This window comes from Procambarus clarkii, chromosome 18 (assembly GCF_040958095.1).
Source record: "Procambarus clarkii isolate CNS0578487 chromosome 18, FALCON_Pclarkii_2.0, whole genome shotgun sequence".
Classification (NCBI taxonomy): Eukaryota; Metazoa; Arthropoda; class Malacostraca; order Decapoda; family Cambaridae; genus Procambarus; species Procambarus clarkii.
Window position 1 is genome coordinate 2239671 of NC_091167.1, and position 19844 is coordinate 2259514.

The 19844-nt window shown below is 44.2% G+C and overlaps 1 protein-coding gene across 1 annotated transcript in view; it reads left to right on the forward strand.

Annotated features, from left to right (window-relative positions):
- LOC123748498 (murinoglobulin-1-like) overlaps positions 1-19844 on the forward strand; it is a 219923-nt gene that overhangs the window by 103241 nt on the left and 96838 nt on the right. The window contains exons 7-12 of the mRNA XM_069326610.1: positions 4976-5191; positions 9608-9751; positions 12875-13078; positions 14422-14601; positions 18237-18411; positions 18617-18805. Of these exons, the coding sequence (XP_069182711.1) occupies positions 4976-5191; positions 9608-9751; positions 12875-13078; positions 14422-14601; positions 18237-18411; positions 18617-18805 (1108 nt within the window). The remainder of the gene's footprint in view (positions 1-4975; positions 5192-9607; positions 9752-12874; positions 13079-14421; positions 14602-18236; positions 18412-18616; positions 18806-19844) is intronic.

Here is a 19844-nt window from a genome sequence, read left to right on the forward strand (position 1 = left end):
GTACCTCAGTGTTACTGTGAGTACCTTAGTGTTACTGTGAGTACCTCAGTGTTACTGTGAGTACCTCAGTGTTACCGTGAGTACCTCAGTGTTACCGTGAGTACCTCAGTGTTATGGTGAGTACCTCAGTGTTACTGTGAGTACCTTAGTGTTACTGTGAGTACCTCAGTGTTACTGTGAGTACCTCAGTGTTACGGTGAGTACCTCAGTGTACGGTGAGTACCTCAGTGTTACTGTGAGTACCTTAGTGTTACTGTGAGTACCTCAGTGTTACTGTGAGTACCTCAGTGTTACTGTGAGTACCTTAGTGTTACTGTGAGTACCTCAGTGTTACTGTGAGTACCTCAGTGTTACGGTGAGTACCTCAGTGTTACTGTGAGTACCTCAGTGTTACTGTGAGTACCTCAGTGTTACTGTGAGTACCTCAGTGTTACTGTGAGTACCTCAGTGTTACCGTGAGTACCTCATTGTTACTGTGAGTACCTCAGTGTTACTGTGAGTACCTCAGTGTTACTGTGAGTACCTCAGTGTTACCGTGAGTACCTCATTGTTACTGTGAGTACCTCAGTGTTACCGTGAGTACCTCAGTGTTACTGTGAGTACCTCAGTGTTACGGTGAGTACCTCATTGTTACTGTGAGTACCTCAGTGTTACCGTGAGTACCTCAGTGTTACTGTGAGTACCTCAGTGTTACGGTGAGTACCTCAGTGTTACTGTGAGTACCTCAGTGTTACCGTGAGTACCTCAGTGTTACTGTGAGTACCTCAGTGTTACTGTGAGTACCTCAGTGTTACTGTGAGTACCTCAGTGTTACTGTGAGTACCTCAGTGTTACCGTGAGTACCTCATTGTTACTGTGAGTACCTCAGTGTTACTGTGAGTACCTCAGTGTTACCGTGAGTACCTCAGTGTTACCGTGAGTACCTCAGTGTTACCGTGAGTACCTCAGTGTTACTGTGAGTACCTCAGTATTACCGTGAGTACCTCAGTGTTACTGTGAGTACCTCAGTGTTACTGTAGGTACCTCAGTGTTACCGTGAGTACCTCAGTGTTACTGTGAGTACCTCAGTGTTACCGCGAGTACCTCAGTGTTACTGTGAGTACCTCAGTGTTACCGTGAGTACCTCAGTGTTACTGTGAGTACCTCAGTGTTACGGTGAGTACCTCAGTGTTAAGGTGAGTACCTCAGTGTTACTGTGAGTACCTCAGTGTTACTGTGAGTACCTCAGTGTTACCGTGAGTACCTCAGTGTTACTGTGAGTACCTCAGTTTTACTGTGAGTACCTCAGTGTTACCGTGAGTACCTCAGTGTTAATGTGAGTACCTCAGCGTTACCGTGAGTACCTCAGTGTTACCGTGAGTGCCTCAGTGTTACGGTGAGTACCTCAGTGTTACGGTGAGTACCTCAGTGTTACTGTGAGTACCTCAGTGTTACGGTGAGTACCTCAGTGTTACTGTGAGTACCTCAGTGTTACTGTGAGTACCTCAGTGTTACTGTGAGTACCTCAGTGTTACTGTGAGTACCTCAGTGTTACTGTGAGTACCTCAGTGTTACTGTGAGTACCTCAGTGTTACCGTGAGTACCTCAGTGTTACTGTGAGTATCTCAGTGTTACCGTGAGTACCTCAGTGTTACTGTGAGTACCTCAGTGTTACTGTGAGTACCTCAGTGTTACGGTGAGTACCTCAGTGTTACTGTGAGTATCTCAGTGTTACCGTGAGTACCTCAGTGTTACTGTGAGTACCTCAGTGTTACTGTGAGTACCTCAGTGTTACTGTGAGTACCTCAGTGTTACTGTGAGTGCCTCAGTGTTACGGTGAGTACCTCAGTGTTACGGTGAGTACCTCAGTGTTACTGTGAGTACCTCAGTGTTACGGTGAGTACCTCAGTGTTACTGTGAGTACCTCAGTATTACCGTGAGTACCTCAGTGTTACTGTGAGTACCTCAGTGTTACTGTAGGTACCTCAGTGTTACCGTGAGTACCTCAGTGTTACTGTGAGTACCTCAGTGTTACCGCGAGTACCTCAGTGTTACTGTGAGTACCTCAGTGTTACCGTGAGTACCTCAGTGTTACTGTGAGTACCTCAGTGTTACGGTGAGTACCTCAGTGTTAAGGTGAGTACCTCAGTGTTACTGTGAGTATCTCAGTGTTACTGTGAGTACCTCAGTGTTACCGTGAGTACCTCAGTGTTACTGTGAGTACCTCAGTGTTACTGTGAGTACCTCAGTGTTACCGTGAGTACCTCAGTGTTACTGTGAGTACCTCAGTGTTACTGTGAGTACCTCAGTGTTACTGTGAGTACCTCAGTGTTACTGTGAGTACCTCAGTGTTACTGTGAGTACCTCAGTGTTACTGTGAGTACCTCAGTGTTACCGTGAGTACCTCATTGTTACTGTGAGTACCTCAGTGTTACTGTGAGTACCTCAGTGTTACCGTGAGTACCTCAGTGTTACCGTGAGTACCTCAGTGTTACCGTGAGTACCTCAGTGTTACTGTGAGTACCTCAGTATTACCGTGAGTACCTCAGTGTTACTGTGAGTACCTCAGTGTTACTGTAGGTACCTCAGTGTTACCGTGAGTACCTCAGTGTTACTGTGAGTACCTCAGTGTTACCGCGAGTACCTCAGTGTTACTGTGAGTACCTCAGTGTTACCGTGAGTACCTCAGTGTTACTGTGAGTACCTCAGTGTTACGGTGAGTACCTCAGTGTTAAGGTGAGTACCTCAGTGTTACTGTGAGTACCTCAGTGTTACTGTGAGTACCTCAGTGTTACCGTGAGTACCTCAGTGTTACTGTGAGTACCTCAGTGTTACTGTGAGTACCTCAGTGTTACCGTGAGAACCTCAGTGTTAATGTGAGTACCTCAGCGTTACCGTGAGTACCTCAGTGTTACCGTGAGTGCCTCAGTGTTACGGTGAGTACCTCAGTGTTACGGTGAGTACCTCAGTGTTACTGTGAGTACCTCAGTGTTACGGTGAGTACCTCAGTGTTACTGTGAGTACCTCAGTGTTACTGTGAGTACCTCAGTGTTACTGTGAGTACCTCAGTGTTACTGTGAGTACCTCAGTGTTACTGTGAGTACCTCAGTGTTACTGTGAGTACCTCAGTGTTACCGTGAGTACCTCAGTGTTACTGTGAGTATCTCAGTGTTACCGTGAGTACCTCAGTGTTACTGTGAGTACCTCAGTGTTACCGTGAGTACCTCAGTGTTACGGTGAGTACCTCAGTGTTACTGTGAGTATCTCAGTGTTACGGTGAGTACCTCAGTGTTACTGTGAGTATCTCAGTGTTACCGTGAGTACCTCAGTGTTACTGTGAGTACCTCAGTGTTACTGTGAGTACCTCAGTGTTACTGTGAGTACCTCAGTGTTACTGTGAGTACCTCAGTGTTACGGTGAGTACCTCAGTGTTACGGTGAGTACCTCAGTGTTACTGTGAGTACCTCAGTGTTACGGTGAGTACCTCAGTGTTACGGTGAGTACCTCAGTGTTACTGTGATTTCCACACAATTGGTCACCTTCAAGTATTCTTAATCCTTTGAAAAAGATTTTACAGAAACTAATGGGTTACATAAACTATTGGGTGACAAACTAATGGGTTAAGTAAACTAATGGTTTACATAAACTAATGGTTTATATAAACTATTGGGTTTACATAAACTAATGGGTTACATAAGCTAAAATAATGGGGTTACATAAACTAATGGTTTACATAAACTAATGGATTACATAACTATTGGGTGACAAACTAATGGGTTAAGTAAACTAATGGTTTACATAAACTAATGGTTTATATAAACTATTGGGTTTATATAAACTAATGGGTTTATATAAACTAATGGGTTACATAAGCTAAACTAACGGGGTTACATAAGTTAAACTAACGGGGTTACTTAAACTAATGGTTTACGTAAACTAATGGGATACATAAACTGATGGGTTTATATAAACTAATGTGTTACATAAACTAATGGTTTACATAAACTAATGGGTTACATATACTAATGGTCTATGTAAACTAATGGGTTACATAAACTAATAGTTTACATAAACTAATAGGTTACATATACTAATGGGTTATGTAAACTAATGTGTTTATGTAAACTAATGGGTTACATAAACTAATGGGTTACATAAACTAATGGTTTATATCAACTAATGGGTTTATGTAAACTAATGGGTTACATAAACTAATGGGTTTACATAAACTAATGGGTTACATAAACTAATGGGTTACAGAATCTAATGGGTTCACATAAACTAATAGGTTTATATAAACTAATGGGTTACGTAAACAAATGGGTTTACATAAATTAATGGGTTACATAAACTAATGGGTTACATAAACTAATGGGTTCACATAAACTAATGGGTTTATGTAAACTAATGGGTTACATAAACTAATAGGTTTACATAAACTAATAGGTTTACATAAACTAATGGGTTACATAAACTAATGGGTTACAGAAACAAATGGGTTCACATAAACTAATGGGTTACATAAACTTATGGGTTTATGTAAACTAATGGGTTACATAAACTAATGGGGTTTACATAAACTAATGGGTTACATAAACTAATTGGATACAGAAACAAAGGGTTCACATATACTAATGGGTTACATAAACTTATGGGTTAATATAAACTAATGAGTTACATAAACTAATGGGTTACATAAACTAATAGGTTACATGAACTAATGGGTTCGTAAACTAATGGGTTATATAAACTAATTGGTTGTGTAAAGTAATGGGGTACATAAACTAATAGGTTACATAAACTAATGGGTTACATAAACTAATGGGTTACATAAGTTAATGGGTTACATAAACTAATGGGTTACATAAACTAATGGGTTACATAAACTAATGGGTTATGTAAACTAATGGGTTACGTAAATTAATGGGGTATACTGTCATAAGTGGTGTATTCCTCCAAACACCGACACAATATACAAGAAAGGTTCTCACTGCAGATCTCCGGGTGTAAGGAGGTGGAGGTGCAGGCATCGGAGCTGAGGATCATTGACTGCGACGTGTACAGTGTCAAGGCCTCGGCCATCGTCACTGAGGAAGGTACTGGAGTGGAAATTAAAAAGGACGCCTCAGTCTCCATCACCCGAAACGCCGTGTCCTTCAAAACTATCTACGAAGACGCTTACATGAAGCCGAACCTTCCTTACTCCCTCAAGGTTGGTAATTATAATTGTAAAAATGTGTTAGAACAAATTTATGTTCATGTTTTATTATTCACTAAATATTGTCGATTTGGCTTGCTGTGCAACACATTTTATAGTTCATTGATTTCCATCTTCTGGGCGTTCATCACCGCCTATTGTTGCTACTGGTGGATGGACACGACAAGACTGTTGCTACTGGGGGATGCACACGACAAGACTGTTGCTACTGGGAGATGGACACGACAAGACTGTTGCTACTGGTGGATGGACACGACAAGACTGTTGCTACTGGGAGATGGACACGACAAGAATGTTGCTACTGGGAGATGGACACGACAAGACTGTTGTTACTGGGAGATGGACACGACAAGACTGTTGTTACTGGGGGATGGACACGACAAGACTGTTGTTACTGGGAGATGGACACGACAAGACTGTTGCTACTGGTGGATGGACACGACAAGACTGTTGCTACTGGGGGATGCACACAACAAGACTGTTGCTACTGGGGGATGGACACGTCAAGACTGTTGCTACTGGGGGATGGACACGACAAGACTGTTGTTACTGGGAGATGGGCACGACAAGACTGTTGCTACTGGTGGATGGACACGACAAGACTGTTGCTACTGGTGGATGGACACGACAAGACTGTTGCTACTGGTGGATGGACACGACAAGACTGTTGCTACTGGGAGATGGACACGACAAGACTGTTGCTACTGGGAGATGGACACGACAAGAATGTTGCTACTGGGAGATGGACACGACAAGAATGTTGCTACTGGGAGATGGACACGACAAGGCTGTTGCTACTGGGAGATGGACACGACAAGACTGTTGCTACTGGTGGATGGACACGTCAAGACTGTTGCTACTGGTGGATGGACACGACAAGACTGTTGCTACTGGGAGATGGACACGACAAGACTGTTGCTACTGGGAGATGGACACGACAAGACTGTTGCTACTGGGAGATGGACACGACAAGACTGTTGCTACTGGTGGATGGACACGACAAGACTGTTGCTACTGGGAGATGGACACGACAAGAATGTTGCTACTGGGAGATGGACACGACAAGACTGTTGTTACTGGGAGATGGACACGACAAGACTGTTGTTACTGGGAGATGGACACGACAAGACTGTTGTTACTGTGAGATGGACACGACAAGACTGTTGCTACTGGTGGATGGACACGACAAGACTGTTGCTACTGGGGGATGCACACAACAAGACTGTTGCTACTGGGGGATGGACACGTCAAGACTGTTGCTACTGGTGGATGGACACGACAAGACTGTTGCTACTGGTGGATGGACACGACAAGACTGTTGCTACTGGGAGATGGACACGACAAGACTGTTGCTACTGGGAGATGGACACGACAAGAATGTTGCTACTGGGAGATGGACACGACAAGAATATTGCTACTGGGGGATGGACACGACAAGACTGTTGCTACTGGGGGATGGACACGACAAGACTGTTGCTACTGGGAGATGGACACGACAAGAATGTTGCTACTGGGAGATGGACACGACAAGAATGTTGCTACTGGGAGATGGACACGACAAGACTGTTGCTACTGGGGGATGGACACGACAAGACTGTTGCTACTGGGAGATGGACACGACAAGAATGTTGCTACTGGGAGATGGACACGACAAGAATGTTGCTACTGGGAGATGGACACGACTAGACTGTTGCTACTGGGAGATGGACACGACAAGACTGTTGCTACTGGGAGATGGACACGACTAGACTGCTGGACGTGTCACCTGTGTGTGTAAATGTGATCACACACGTGTATAACAAAAAAACTCGTTTACGTCATTATTTACAGTTTTTAACCCGAAACTATTATAACCCTAAACTATTAACTCCGCCAGCAAGAATAATAGACTGACACGTTCATACTAACCAGTTAAATAAATGACTGAGCAATAGATAAATAATAGCTGTTAATATTACTGTACATCAACTTACACAATAAATATAGATAATTAAATAATTCAGTTATCAAGTACCAAAAGAATATTAAGAAATGTTGACACAGGGATAACATTGGGATGACAAATATCAGTACGTAGTGTGAACATAGACACGACATACATTATCACTTAATCCAGAACGACAACGTTTGAGATCAGTTTGACAGCACGTCAGTCCGGCGCTGGGTGGTGTGGCGAGCAGGACGCTTCTCTTTGCCTATCCAGTTGTTACTTGGCCGGTGTGGGGTTTGTTGACAACCTGACATGATGTGCGGGCCTTGGTGTGGCTGCTGGCGTGACTTGAAAGTGGCCGTGTCGGCCTGCAGTATGGGGAAGCCTGTGCCACCTGTCGTCAAGCCTGGAATTTTCCAGTAATACTTCCTACCAAGAAGTAGAAGTGGTGATTTTGGACATGTTACGTGTTTCTTTGGAGGCTGTGTGGTGTGCAGCTGCTTGCTGGGGGACGTGCGATTGTGAAGTTTGGCTCCTCAGTGGTTTACCGTGATCTCGTCACGTGCTATGATGGGGACACTTTCCCTCTTCTTGGTAATGGTGGATTAGTGACTTTCTCTGATGGCTGTCCTATGACGATGTATGTGGCAGTGCATGGTTCCTTCGAGTTCCTTGAGGACCTTCTACGTCGGTACTTTGCCCGTTTTTGGTGGGTTCTTCATGTGCGGATGAACGCCGTCCCCACCGAGAGGTAGAATCGGGTCCCGTGTGGACCCACGCTCTCACCATGCGCCTCAGGGATCATATGCTGTCCTCCATCATGCTGTTGCGTTTCCCTTTTCGTTTGTTTCATACGGGCCAGCTCCAGATGAGTTCAAGTGTGACCTACAGGGCCACCAGGCTGCAGGGTGTGAGGTGCACCGGGGTCACCCCTATTAACCTCTTCTGGGAGGAGGATTCTCCCCCGTTGTCGGCCTCGGACCCGTCAATGGGTGCTGGGATTTGTGTGTTGATTCCCTAATGTCTGCTGCCCCGGTGTCGGATCCTGCGGCTCGTCTGGGTGCAGATGTTGGTGTTGACGTGGAGGTTAGTGTGGCCCCGCCCCGTCTCAGACGCATCTGCCTACTATGTCCCAGGATACGGTGTCTCCTGTCGCTCTGGCTGTCCGCGAGGGGTTGTCTCCTGCAGTGTGTGGTCCGGTAGCCCCGGTTGTTAAAGCTGTGGTTCTCGGGGGTCGTGCTTTACAAGCACACCTGCCGGAGAGTTCTGTTGTGGTGCAGGAAGATGGGAGTGATAACTCGAACGACCGGCAGCCTGTCTCGAAATGATCGAAGCGGGTTCAGAGTGTGTCTCCCCATCGTGATGAGCCTTGGGAGGAGGTGGAGAAGTATGGTGCTCCGGCGTCCCCCGCCGTCGGTGACGGGGCTGTGAGGGGCTCCGAGTTGCTTCCTGTGCCCCCACCTCCTGTGTCTATTGCTGTTGGATCCCCCGCAGTGCGAAGTTTTCCCTGATGATCAGGATCTTGTCATGGTGCTGAGAAGGGATATGCGCCAGGGGTCCTCGGCTCCTGTGCCCGGTGGCGGGGACGATGACGATGTCTTCCTCTTACTAACATAGCTGATAGGAAACAGCTGAGGTAAGGTGGCATATCGATCACACTCATAACTCGTGTGCACTAATGGGACACACCTGCCTTATTGTCCAGGCTGATTTTAAAAATTATTAGAAATCTTGTTTACAAATGTACCTCGTGTGTCTTGTCCCTCGATAAAATCCATAGCGAATTTTATTTTGTTTACTTCAATCGTCTTTTTTTTTTTTGCACATTTGCATCATGAACAATATCCAGGAGTGTTTTACTGTTCAGCCCACAGGCGTGCAGAACAGTCTTCGAGACTTGGTGCCTTCTTCATACCTACTTACATAGCAATCAGCCATTGTTCACTGTTATTTTACCTAGGATAAGCGTTAATTGTTAATTATGTTACGTTAAGATACAGATCATTGTGATAACTCAACAGGAGATGGTAATTATTGTATATACTTGGAAACTCTTACTTCAAGTTCTGTGTCGATTTTCCTAGATACTTTGTGATCTTACTGACTCATCAAGTATCAACTTGTTTACAATTCCAAGACCAAATAATGTATCGCGTGTAAAATATAAACTTAAAAAAATATATGGCGTTTAGCCATACAGCAGAACACTGTCCTGGCAACCTACAGTCTTCCAGGACTAAGCTAGTCATCAGGGATGACAGTGACGGCATCTAAGAAACTGCTAACTTAATAAAATTAATATGTAAAGTCGATTGTGATGGTCTCTTCACAATCGACTTGAGAATGGTCCAGGACGGACCGAAACGTCGTCGTCCCTTCACTTTCTAGTGTGGGGTTTGGTCAACATATTTCAACCACGTTATTGTGACTCCTCGTCTGCTAAATATCTAAACCTCCAGAACTTCTTTAACATGTTGCAGGTGAGGGCTGAGAAGCCAGACGGCACTCCGGCAGGTGGTGTCCCCATGGAGGTGTGTGCAGCTGGTCGCTGCACCAACATGACCACAGCACCAGATGGTCTCTTCACAACAGTCTTGCCAGTCTACAACACCAACAGAGTTTACGTAAGTTTCTTCTTGACTTAATTATTATTATAACGTTTAGTCAGTAAACAATTATTATTATAACGTTTAGTCAGTAAACAATTATTATTATAACGTTTAGTCAGTAAACAATTATTATTATAACGTTTAGTCAGTAAACAATTATTATTATAACGTTTAGTCAGTAAACAATTATTATTATAGTTTCTAATATAAATTCCAAGTGTTGTTCAGTTTCTCAACATAACTTTACAGTAAAAGTCTGAAGCACTTTTAACAACACTAAATTTTTGTTGAAAGGTGAGCTTTACATCAAGAGGACGGAGGGTATTGGTGAATTTTTTTTAGTTCAGATATGAAAGGAAGGCAGAACATAGTACTACTAGTTTGTTGTTGTTGTTAAAGATTTGCTACTCGGAACAAAAAGTTCCAAGTAGCACGGGCTATGGTGAGCCCGTAGTGGACTGTACTACTAGTGTTAAAACAGGTTTAAGATGAAAGAAATTTCCTTTAGCTTGATAATAGGCAAAGTTGATAAAATGTAAAAGGTAACCAAGGCGAGAGAAAGACTTGTAAATAATAGAAATTTCAGAATAAAAAACTGAAGGTCACTGATGTGTTGGACGCGGAGGAAGAGAGACAAGAAGACTTTTCTTGACAAAGTAGATGGTAGGAAATGAAGTAAATATATGTACCATTGTGCTTAAAATTGCGGCACACAGAGAAAGACAAACTGGACACAGAGCTGTGAACTTGAACGTCTTGGAAACGAAGGATGGAATTAGATTACAATTATACTTAGAAATTGATAGGAGGAGCCAGATTGTTAAGAGAGGAGAGGAAAGGCTAGAAAATGACGGTTATGAGCCCATAGAACAAAAATGTCATCAACATAGCCAAACCAGGGAGAGGGACGAGTATCAACAGTGGGAAGAAGAAGAGGTTCAAATACTCTGTATAGTGATTGGCAAGAACAAGGGAGAGGACGGAACTCATAGTTTATAGGAAGACAAAGTAAAGCACGAAACAATGGGTACAAACTGGATGTTTAGATTCAGGAAAGGCCTGGGTAAATACAGGTTTGAGAATAGATTTGTTGATTTATAATAGATATTACTTTTAAATAAAATACAAGTGGGATCAATGAATATAAACATGAATAGACGAGTTGTGTAGCATAAATAAGAGCTGCCTCACATGGGACAACATGCCTTGTGCAGTCCAATATATTACTGTGTTCGTTAGTTCTGTGTTGACATATATTTGAATCTTGACTTCTGAGCTTGTGCTCGTTACCTCTGTGCCGGTGGTTCACGGTAGTTGCGTTGCCTCGTTACTTCTGTGCTGGTGGAACACGGTAGTTGTGTTGCCTCGTTACATCTGTGCTGGTGGTTCACGGTAGTTGCGTTGCCTCGTTACTTCTGTGCTGGTGGAACACGGTAGTTGTGTTGCCTCGTTACTTCTGTGCTGGTGGTTCACGGTAGTTGCGTTGCCTCGTTACTTCTGTGCTGGTGGTTCACGGTAGTTGTGCTGCTCGTTGTATGCTACCATTCACTCTCGGTTTCTTGGAACATTTTCTTAAAGTGTAGTTGTTACTGTGTACCAGGTTTCTAAGACCGCTTTTCTCCGTCTTGTGTGCTGTTCTATATGTTCTCTGAATGTGAGAGTTTGACTATTGATAGCTGGTTGATCTTTCCATGAGAGCTTGGCTTTTGGTATTGCAGCTTCGGTCACCGGCAAAGCTTCTACCCACCTGTTCAAGGTTATACTCAACTGCTGTTTTGTTTCCAACACGTTTGGATTATTGCAAATGACTGCAAAAACTGGCAGAGATGCACAGCCCAGGAGTGCTGTATGCTATTAGGAGTTCCTGGACACTCATGGCCGTCCTCCTTGCCATCTGCAGCTTCTTCTGTAGAGCTTAAAGTAGAGTTTACCTTTATAATGCGGGTACCAGACTGTCATACATCCATATGAGAGTCAGAGTAAATAAGAGCATGCAAATAAAACTTTAAAGAATATGGTAAAAATAGTCTTAGGGTCCAAAGACCTCAAAAAAAGTCATTTTCTTCCACTCTTAAATAGGATGACTTTATAAACTTCATAATTTAATGCAAAAAATCACAATAACTGTATGAAAATTTGACGTCTATTTCACACGTCTGAAAAGAAATGAGGATGTGGACGGACTAAAACGTTGTCGGTAACTTCTTTTTCCGGCGTGTGGGACGAGTGTCATCAATGTGTAATGATTCCATCCCTCCTCGTCCCTACTTTCCAGCCAAAAAATACTTCACAAAAAGTTCAGGTTACCGGGGGTATCCCACCTCGTATAGCAGCTACTTTGTGTTCTGGGATCTGTGTGGCTCCATCGGGGGATCTGAGCTCCATCGGGCTCCGCTGGTGGCGCCTCGGAACACCCCGTCGGTTCTCCCGTGACATTCTGGCTCGTGGTTAAAAAGCCCGGCTGAATACTGTCTGTGGTCTCGTGCCAAGCATATGCTTGTTGTACTTGGAGACGTGTAATACTTTATTCGGGAGTGTAAGTCTGCCCTGAACTCTGCGGCTTTTTGTGAAGAAAGTGAAGACCCAATGCACGTGTAAGTGCATTACAAACCAAATGGGGGGTTACTCACTACTTTGATGTTGGTGCAGTGAAATCGACCAAGGTTCATCAATCACGAGTGGCCGCTGGGATGTTTTCCTCGGGGTTACCATTTTTTTCAGGCAGCTCACTCGACCGTCCAAGTTGGTTGGGCATCATTCTTCCCAAACCCTCCCGTCCCATCCCAAATCCTTATGCTGACCCCTTCCCAGTGTTATATAGTCATAATAAAATGGGTTGCGCTTTCCCCTGATACCTTTCCTCCCCTTGCTCCTGCACCTCGTAGACAGCCAGACTGAGTTTCCTTCTTGCTAGGTAAGGCTGGGCCTCGGGGAGTGGGCCTCGGAGGCTTCGTGCAAGGGTGTGCCTCGGAGGGTGGGTTTCGGAGGCTTCATGCAATTACCTAAGGCTTGTTAACCTACTGAAATTTACCAGATAACCCCAAAAAGTGAGAGCGAGCTTGAGTACACTGGGTTTGACTTTTCCAAAAGGATTTAGTGATCATTGTGTAGTATGCTAAAGTGTTTAACTCTCCTCAGATAAAGGCCCTGAACTGCCGGGCGAATATGTATCAGTCGGAGTTCTCGAAGACCCTGGAGCACTCATTCTCTCCCTCTAACTCGTCGCTGTTGATCCACGCCCCGGAGGGCAAGCTCAAGTGTGTGCCTGGAGAGACCCAGGACCACCTCCTGCCAGTCCTCTTCTCCGCCTCCGACCAGACCTCCGCCATCTTTACTGTCCAGGTAATTGTAAGGAAATTTACCGCTGTCTACCTGACATGTGTTATACTCAAGGAAATTGGCGCCTTCGTGTTTGTTCGTAATGATCATAAATTAAGTATTAACACTGCACAATAGATCTGAGCTCCATAGGTTATTAGTGGCAAAGTATCTCATTAACTCTGAGCATCGTAAGGTTCAATGGCAACATTTGTGCAATGTAGTTTTACTCTTTTAGTAATAGTACATTATCCTAAAGTGATTTTTGATGTTACTGTAATTACAAAGTATGTGAACTCATAAATATTGTGACCATAAATCAATTTAATTACTTAGCAGAGGAAAATGAGTAAAACTGAATGAACCAGCCATGCAAGTTATATGCTCGAGGGGATTGTTATAGAGGTAAATACACTTTTTTGGCATGAATACACTTGACTTAAAATGGGAAAAAATAACACAATTAGTATAACTACATTATATTTATTTTTGTTAATCATGTACAATTATTAATTATTTAAAAAATTTCATCCAACATGCTTTTCCTTGTAGCAGGCCACAGGCCCACATATCCACTACAGCCTGTTGGCCAGCCACTCCTTGCACGAACGGGTTTGTTTGTTAAAAAAAAGTCCGCCTCTGTTCCGGCAATATTCACCACCCATGTTGGGGGGTTTTGACCCTGCTGACCCTCACCAGGATGCAACCCCCACAGTTACCTAACTTCCAGATACTTATATACTGCTAGGTGAACAGAGTCATCAGGTGAAAGGAACCATACCAAACCATTTCTGTCCTGGCTGGGGATTACCCCAAGATCCTCAATTGTTTAGCTGGAAGAGTTCTAATGAATGTTAGATATAAAAGTTGTTTAATGAAATATACAACTTAAAATTCTCATTGACCATTAGACCTGCATACGAAGCTACTTGCTTGCGTCAGGTTGTGTCTCGCAGGAAGGTCCAGTACCAGGGCAGTCAGGAGTACCAGCTGACCAGCGGGGCCTAACACTCTACTATTACTTCAGGTTGTGTCTCGCGGGAAGGTCCAGTACCAGGGCAGCCAGGAGTACCAGCTGACCAGCGGGGCCTAACACTCTACTATTACTTCAGGTTGTGTCTCGCGGGAAGGTCCAGTACCAGGGCAGCCAGGAGTACCAGCTGACCAGCGGGGCCTAACACTCTACTATTACTTCAGGTTGTGTCTCGCGGGAAGGTCCAGTACCAGGGCAGTCAGGAGTACCAGCTGACCAGCGGGGCCTAACACTCTACTATTACTTCAGGTTGTGTCTCGCGGGAAGGTCCAGTACCAGGGCAGTCAGGAGTACCAGCTGACCAGCGGGGCCTAACACTCTACTATTACTTCAGGTTGTGTCTCGCGGGAAGGTCCAGTACCAGGGCAGCCAGGAGTACCAGCTGACCAGCGGGAAGCTGCCCATCAGTGTGGAGCACCTGGTGGAGCCTCTCCCCCCTCCCCTCCCCAACACCATCAGGGGAGTCGTCAACATCAATATCAACATTCCTCCAACTGCGTCTCCCAAGGTCAAGGTCTGTATAAGGATTATATTTGCTTTTTAGTAAGTCTACTCAGTAAGGATAATTTGTTTAAGATAATGATAGACGTTTGCAACATTTGCCTGCTGCGAGTCGTTCAACTTCTACACTTTAAGGATGCACAAATAACCTTGAGAGATTGTTAGCAGTTTTCTTACTAAGCTTTCATTGTTTATTAACCAAACCTTGAACTTCAAGATTATCTGAACTGTCATTCTACGTGCAAATTTCTTGAATATATGAGAAAGATTACGTGCATGAATTTCTTCATAAATACATTATAATTTTGGAGAAACTTACCACAAAGCCGCAGTGTTTCAGTGAAAGTGAAGACACAATGCACGTGTAAGTGCGTTACAAACCAAATTTTTGGATGTAACCCACATTCTTTCTCACAAGCAGCTGCATACAGTGTTCTGAATAAGAGTCCAGAAGTTTGTGTTTTTATGTCTGGCAGAGCGCCTCACTTGGCGTTCATCATAAGACATCGTTGTTATCATCCTCCCCAGGAGCCAGGGACTCCCCAGGGACCTCCTAGGGGACTCCCCAGGGACCTCCCCAGGGACCTCCTAGGGGACTCCCAAGTACCTCTTAGGGGACTCCCCAGGGACCTCCTAGGGGACTCCCCAGGGACCTCCTAGGGGACTCCCAGGTACCTCTTAGGGGACTCTCCAGGGACTCACCGGGACTCCCCTAGAGACTCACCAAGGGATGTCGAAGTTTCAGAATAATGCTCAATTACCTGATTTCTGGGAACTGTGGGGCAGGGTTGTGTGGAATCACTATCCCTACTCTGGACACCACAACGTCTGTGCTCATATGACTTACTGAGATTAGTTAGTTTTACTTCGAGAAAATTCTCGAAGAAAATATTCGAGGGATAATATTATTAGAGGGAAAATAATAATATTAGAGGGAAAACATTGATATTAAAATATTAGTTGGAACCAGACCCTCTGATATTTTACAAGTGTAAATTATTATGTATTTCTCTCGCCTGCGCTCTAAAGGTGCGTTCTTCAACCTCTTTACACCTGCGAACTGCCGACGGCCTGTTGACGGCCAAGACAGAAATAAAACGTCATTACTATGAAATAATACTACTGTATATGTAGATAGTATTTTATATATTAAAATGTTATAAAATTAAAATTATTAGTGTGACATCTACTGCTGCTTCTTTGTCAGAATATTTGACACACACACACATGGCAGGAGCGTTGTTTGTGCACACACACATGGCAGGAGCGTTGTTTGTGCACACACACATGGCAGGAGCGTTGTTTGTGCGCACACACATGGCAGGAGCGTTGTTTGTGCACACACACATGGCAGGAGCGTTGTTTGTGCACACACACATGGCAGGAGCGTTGTTTGTGCACACACACATGGCAGGAGCGTTGTTTGTGCGCACACACATGGCAGGAGCGTTGTTTGTGCGAGACGAAGCGCTCCGTTAACATTGTGACGTTCACGAGAGGAGGGATTATGCTCTTGAGTCAACACACCTGCGGTCATTTTTTTTGCCATAATATATCCTTATTTTATTTATATACCATGAATACTGAATGTGAAAATCAAACTACTGAAACTATTATGTGAAAATACACAGGTCGAAATTAGTAAAGTAGCGCTATAATACAGTCAGCAAAACACCGCCTGGAAGAGTTACACCGCGTGTGTGGCCACTGGTCTGGGGAGGTCCTCAACACGTTCCCTCCAGCCTTACATGGTCGTGTAGTGAGCACTCAACTGTGGCTTGTTGTAGGCGGCCACAACTGTGGCTTGTTGTAGGCGACCACAACTGTGGCTTGTTGTAGGCGGACACAACTGTGGCTTGTTGTAGGCGGCCACAACTGTGGCTTGTTGTAGGCGACCACAACTGTGGCTTGTTGTAGGCGACCACAACTGTGGCTTGTTGTAGGCGACCACAACTGTGGCTTGTTGTAGGCGACCACAACTGTGGCTTGTTGTAGGCGACCACAACTGTGGCTTGTTGTAGGCGGACACAACTGTGGCTTGTTGTAGGCGACCACAACTGTGGCTTGTTGTAGGCGACCACAACTGTGGCTTGTTGTAGGCGGACACAACTGTGGCTTGTTGTAGGTGGACACAACTGTGGCTTGTTGTAGGCGGACACAACTGTGGCTTGTTGTAGGCGACCACAACTGTGGCTTGTTGTAGGCGACCACAACTGTGGCTTGTTGTAGGCGGCCACAACTGTGGCTTGTTGTAGGTGACCACAACTGTGGCTTGTTGTAGGCGGCCACAACTGTGGCTTGTTGTAGGCGACCACAACTGTGGCTTGTTGTAGGCGACCACAACTGTGGCTTGTTGTAGGCGGACACAACTGTGGCTTGTTGTAGGTGGACACAACTGTGGCTTGTTGTAGGCGACCACAACTGTGGCTTGTTGTAGGCGGACACAACTGTGGCTTGTTGTAGGTGGACACAACTGTGGCTTGTTGTAGGCGACCACAACTGTGGCTTGTTGTAGGTGGACACAACTGTGGCTTGTTGTAGGCGGCCACAACTGTGGCTTGTTGTAGGCGACCACAACTGTGGCTTGTTGTAGGCGGACACAACTGTGGCTTGTTGTAGGCGACCACAACTGTGGCTTGTTGTAGGCGACCACAACTGTGGCTTGTTGTAGGCGGCCACAACTGTGGCTTGTTGTAGGTGGACACAACTGTGGCTTGTTGTAGGAGAAAGGCCCTGGACTTTTATTGCAATAAATGAATAATAAATATACACTATACATGGTATACTAAATTATATACAACATATTGTGTATACAGGGTATACATATATTAGCCATACCGAATACATGCCTTCTAGTGTATAAATGTGCTACAAGATAAAACTAAATACATTAACTAAAGAAATTAGATATACATATGCAGAAATATATATCTGCTAATGAGTAAAATTATCATTGATTCGTGAATTTTTTCTCATTTGCTTCAAAATCAATATAGTTGCAACAGTACGTACCACAGTGAGTCCGCCAGACTCAACAGATGTGTAAAGTTTGGTAATAATCAGCCAATATCTGCCTCTCCTATTAGTGGTGAAAAGTTTTAACTTTATTTATTTAAAAGTGAGTTTTTGCAACTTCGAAACGAATAATCGGTTACAATTTAAATGTTTCAAAATTTTAAGTCAACATTTTTTTGTTCACGTTTCGTTTTTAAAGATGCAATTTTATTTTATTTGTAATTAATTTTTAAGGCTACACTGCTAAAATTTTGTCCCACGTCTTAGAATTGTGTATTTACTTACCTAAAATGTGAAAAATACTGACATTTTAATTTCATGTTCAGAAGAAAAGTCTGGAAAGGACCCTGAGTGTGAACAGCTTGCGGGCCGAGCTCAACACCAATACTGCTATCAATGTATAACAACTAAATAGCTAATTCAATATACTGGGATGGTGGGTGCTAGTTGATCATCTTCCCGTCCCAAATATGACCAGCTATTGGGTCTGTAACACTGTTGGTAGAATGTGTAACGTGGAATGATGGCATTAACCTTATTTTCTCCCCTCCATTTATAAATCTAAAACAATAATATGTTCCAGGTTTGGTATGCCATATGAAGAGGGGCATTAAGACTGATAATGTTTTGCAGGTGTTGGTGTGGTATACCTGTCAAGATGGGGAGGTTGTGGCGGACTCGAGGGAGCTGGAGGTGGACAAGTGCCTCAGTAACACCGTAAACCTCACTTGGTCAGCCTCTCGCGTACAACCTGGGGAACAAGCCTCTCTGTCCCTCTCCTCAGCGCCAGACTCTGTGTGTAGCCTGGGTAAGTAAAGCACGCCAAGGCTGACTTAGACCTGCTTGAGGGAAACATGTGCTGAGAAAATATGATGCTCATTCAAGCAGGACAAGCAAATTTTGTTGATTCTAGTACAGTAAGAAAATTGTATTCTTATTTTACCATACTATATATTTATATTCATATGCCAGCCCAGACACTAACATAAAGCATTATTATTTCCTAAACCCAGGAGTGGTAGACAGAAGCACAGAGCTGCTGGCAGTAAACCCTGACCCCATTTCCCTGGAAGCAGTGTTCAACTTTGCTGGAAGTTTTGATGTGGGACGATGGCCTGGCTCTCAGATCAACGACAATAAATACTGTGAAAGAAAGAGGAGAGAAAGGATAGCGAGTGCGAAACCTGAAAGCTCTAATATAGGTTGGTTCAAATTTGCTATGGTTCAGTATAACAGTGTTACCATGTTATGGTTCAGTATAACAGTGTTGACATGTTATGGTTCAGTATAACAGTGTTACCATGTTATGGTTCAGTATAACAGTGTTGCCATGTTATGGTTCAGTATAACAGTGTTGTCATGGAGAAAGAAAGAAAGAAGGACCCTTGACAAGCCGTCGGCTTTCTGGCTCCATCAAGACCACTTGAGATAGAAGCCCTCGGATAAATTTAAGTAAATTTACTTCCTTTTAAAGTATACTAACAGATGAGTCTCAATATTTTTTTTACATTTAGCGGAATCATTTTATAATAATTTTATAAACCAAATAATCATTTGTTATTTTCTTTTCTTAAAAAAGCTTTCTCAAATTAAGAAATTTGAGAAATTTTAAATTTTCTCAAATTAACACCATTGAACGAGAATTTCTTCAGTTATCTTACAATAATGTTGCAATAATTAAATGTGTATTGTCTAACAAGAAGCTGATCCTTTGGAGGAGGTTGGTCGTAAGGTTAGTGCCGGTAATGCTCCCTTTGTGTTACTAGAGGCGGTACCCAGCAGTACCCGGGTGGACCCCGTGCCTAGACCAGTAGCACTCCCTCACAGGTCTCCCACCAACACCCGGGTGGACCCCGTGCCTAGACCAGTAGCACTCCCTCACAGGTCTCCCACCAACACCCGGGTGGACCCCGTGCCTAGACCAGTAGCACTCCCTCACAGGTCTCCCACCAACACCCGGGTGGACCCCGTGCCTAGACCAGTAGCACTCCCTCACAGGTCTCCCACCAACACCCGGGTGGACCCCGTGCCTAGACCTGTAGCACTCCCTCACAGGTCTCCCACCAACACCCGGGTGGACCCCGTGCCTAGACCTGTAGCACTCCCTCACAGGTCTCCCACCAACACCCCCAAACACTCCAAAAATCACCATTCACCGTGCAAAGTTGTGCGAGATTAACCTCAAGTCTCTGGCTTCCATCCTTGGATAGACAAATACTTTCTCTTTCATATATAGCTAGG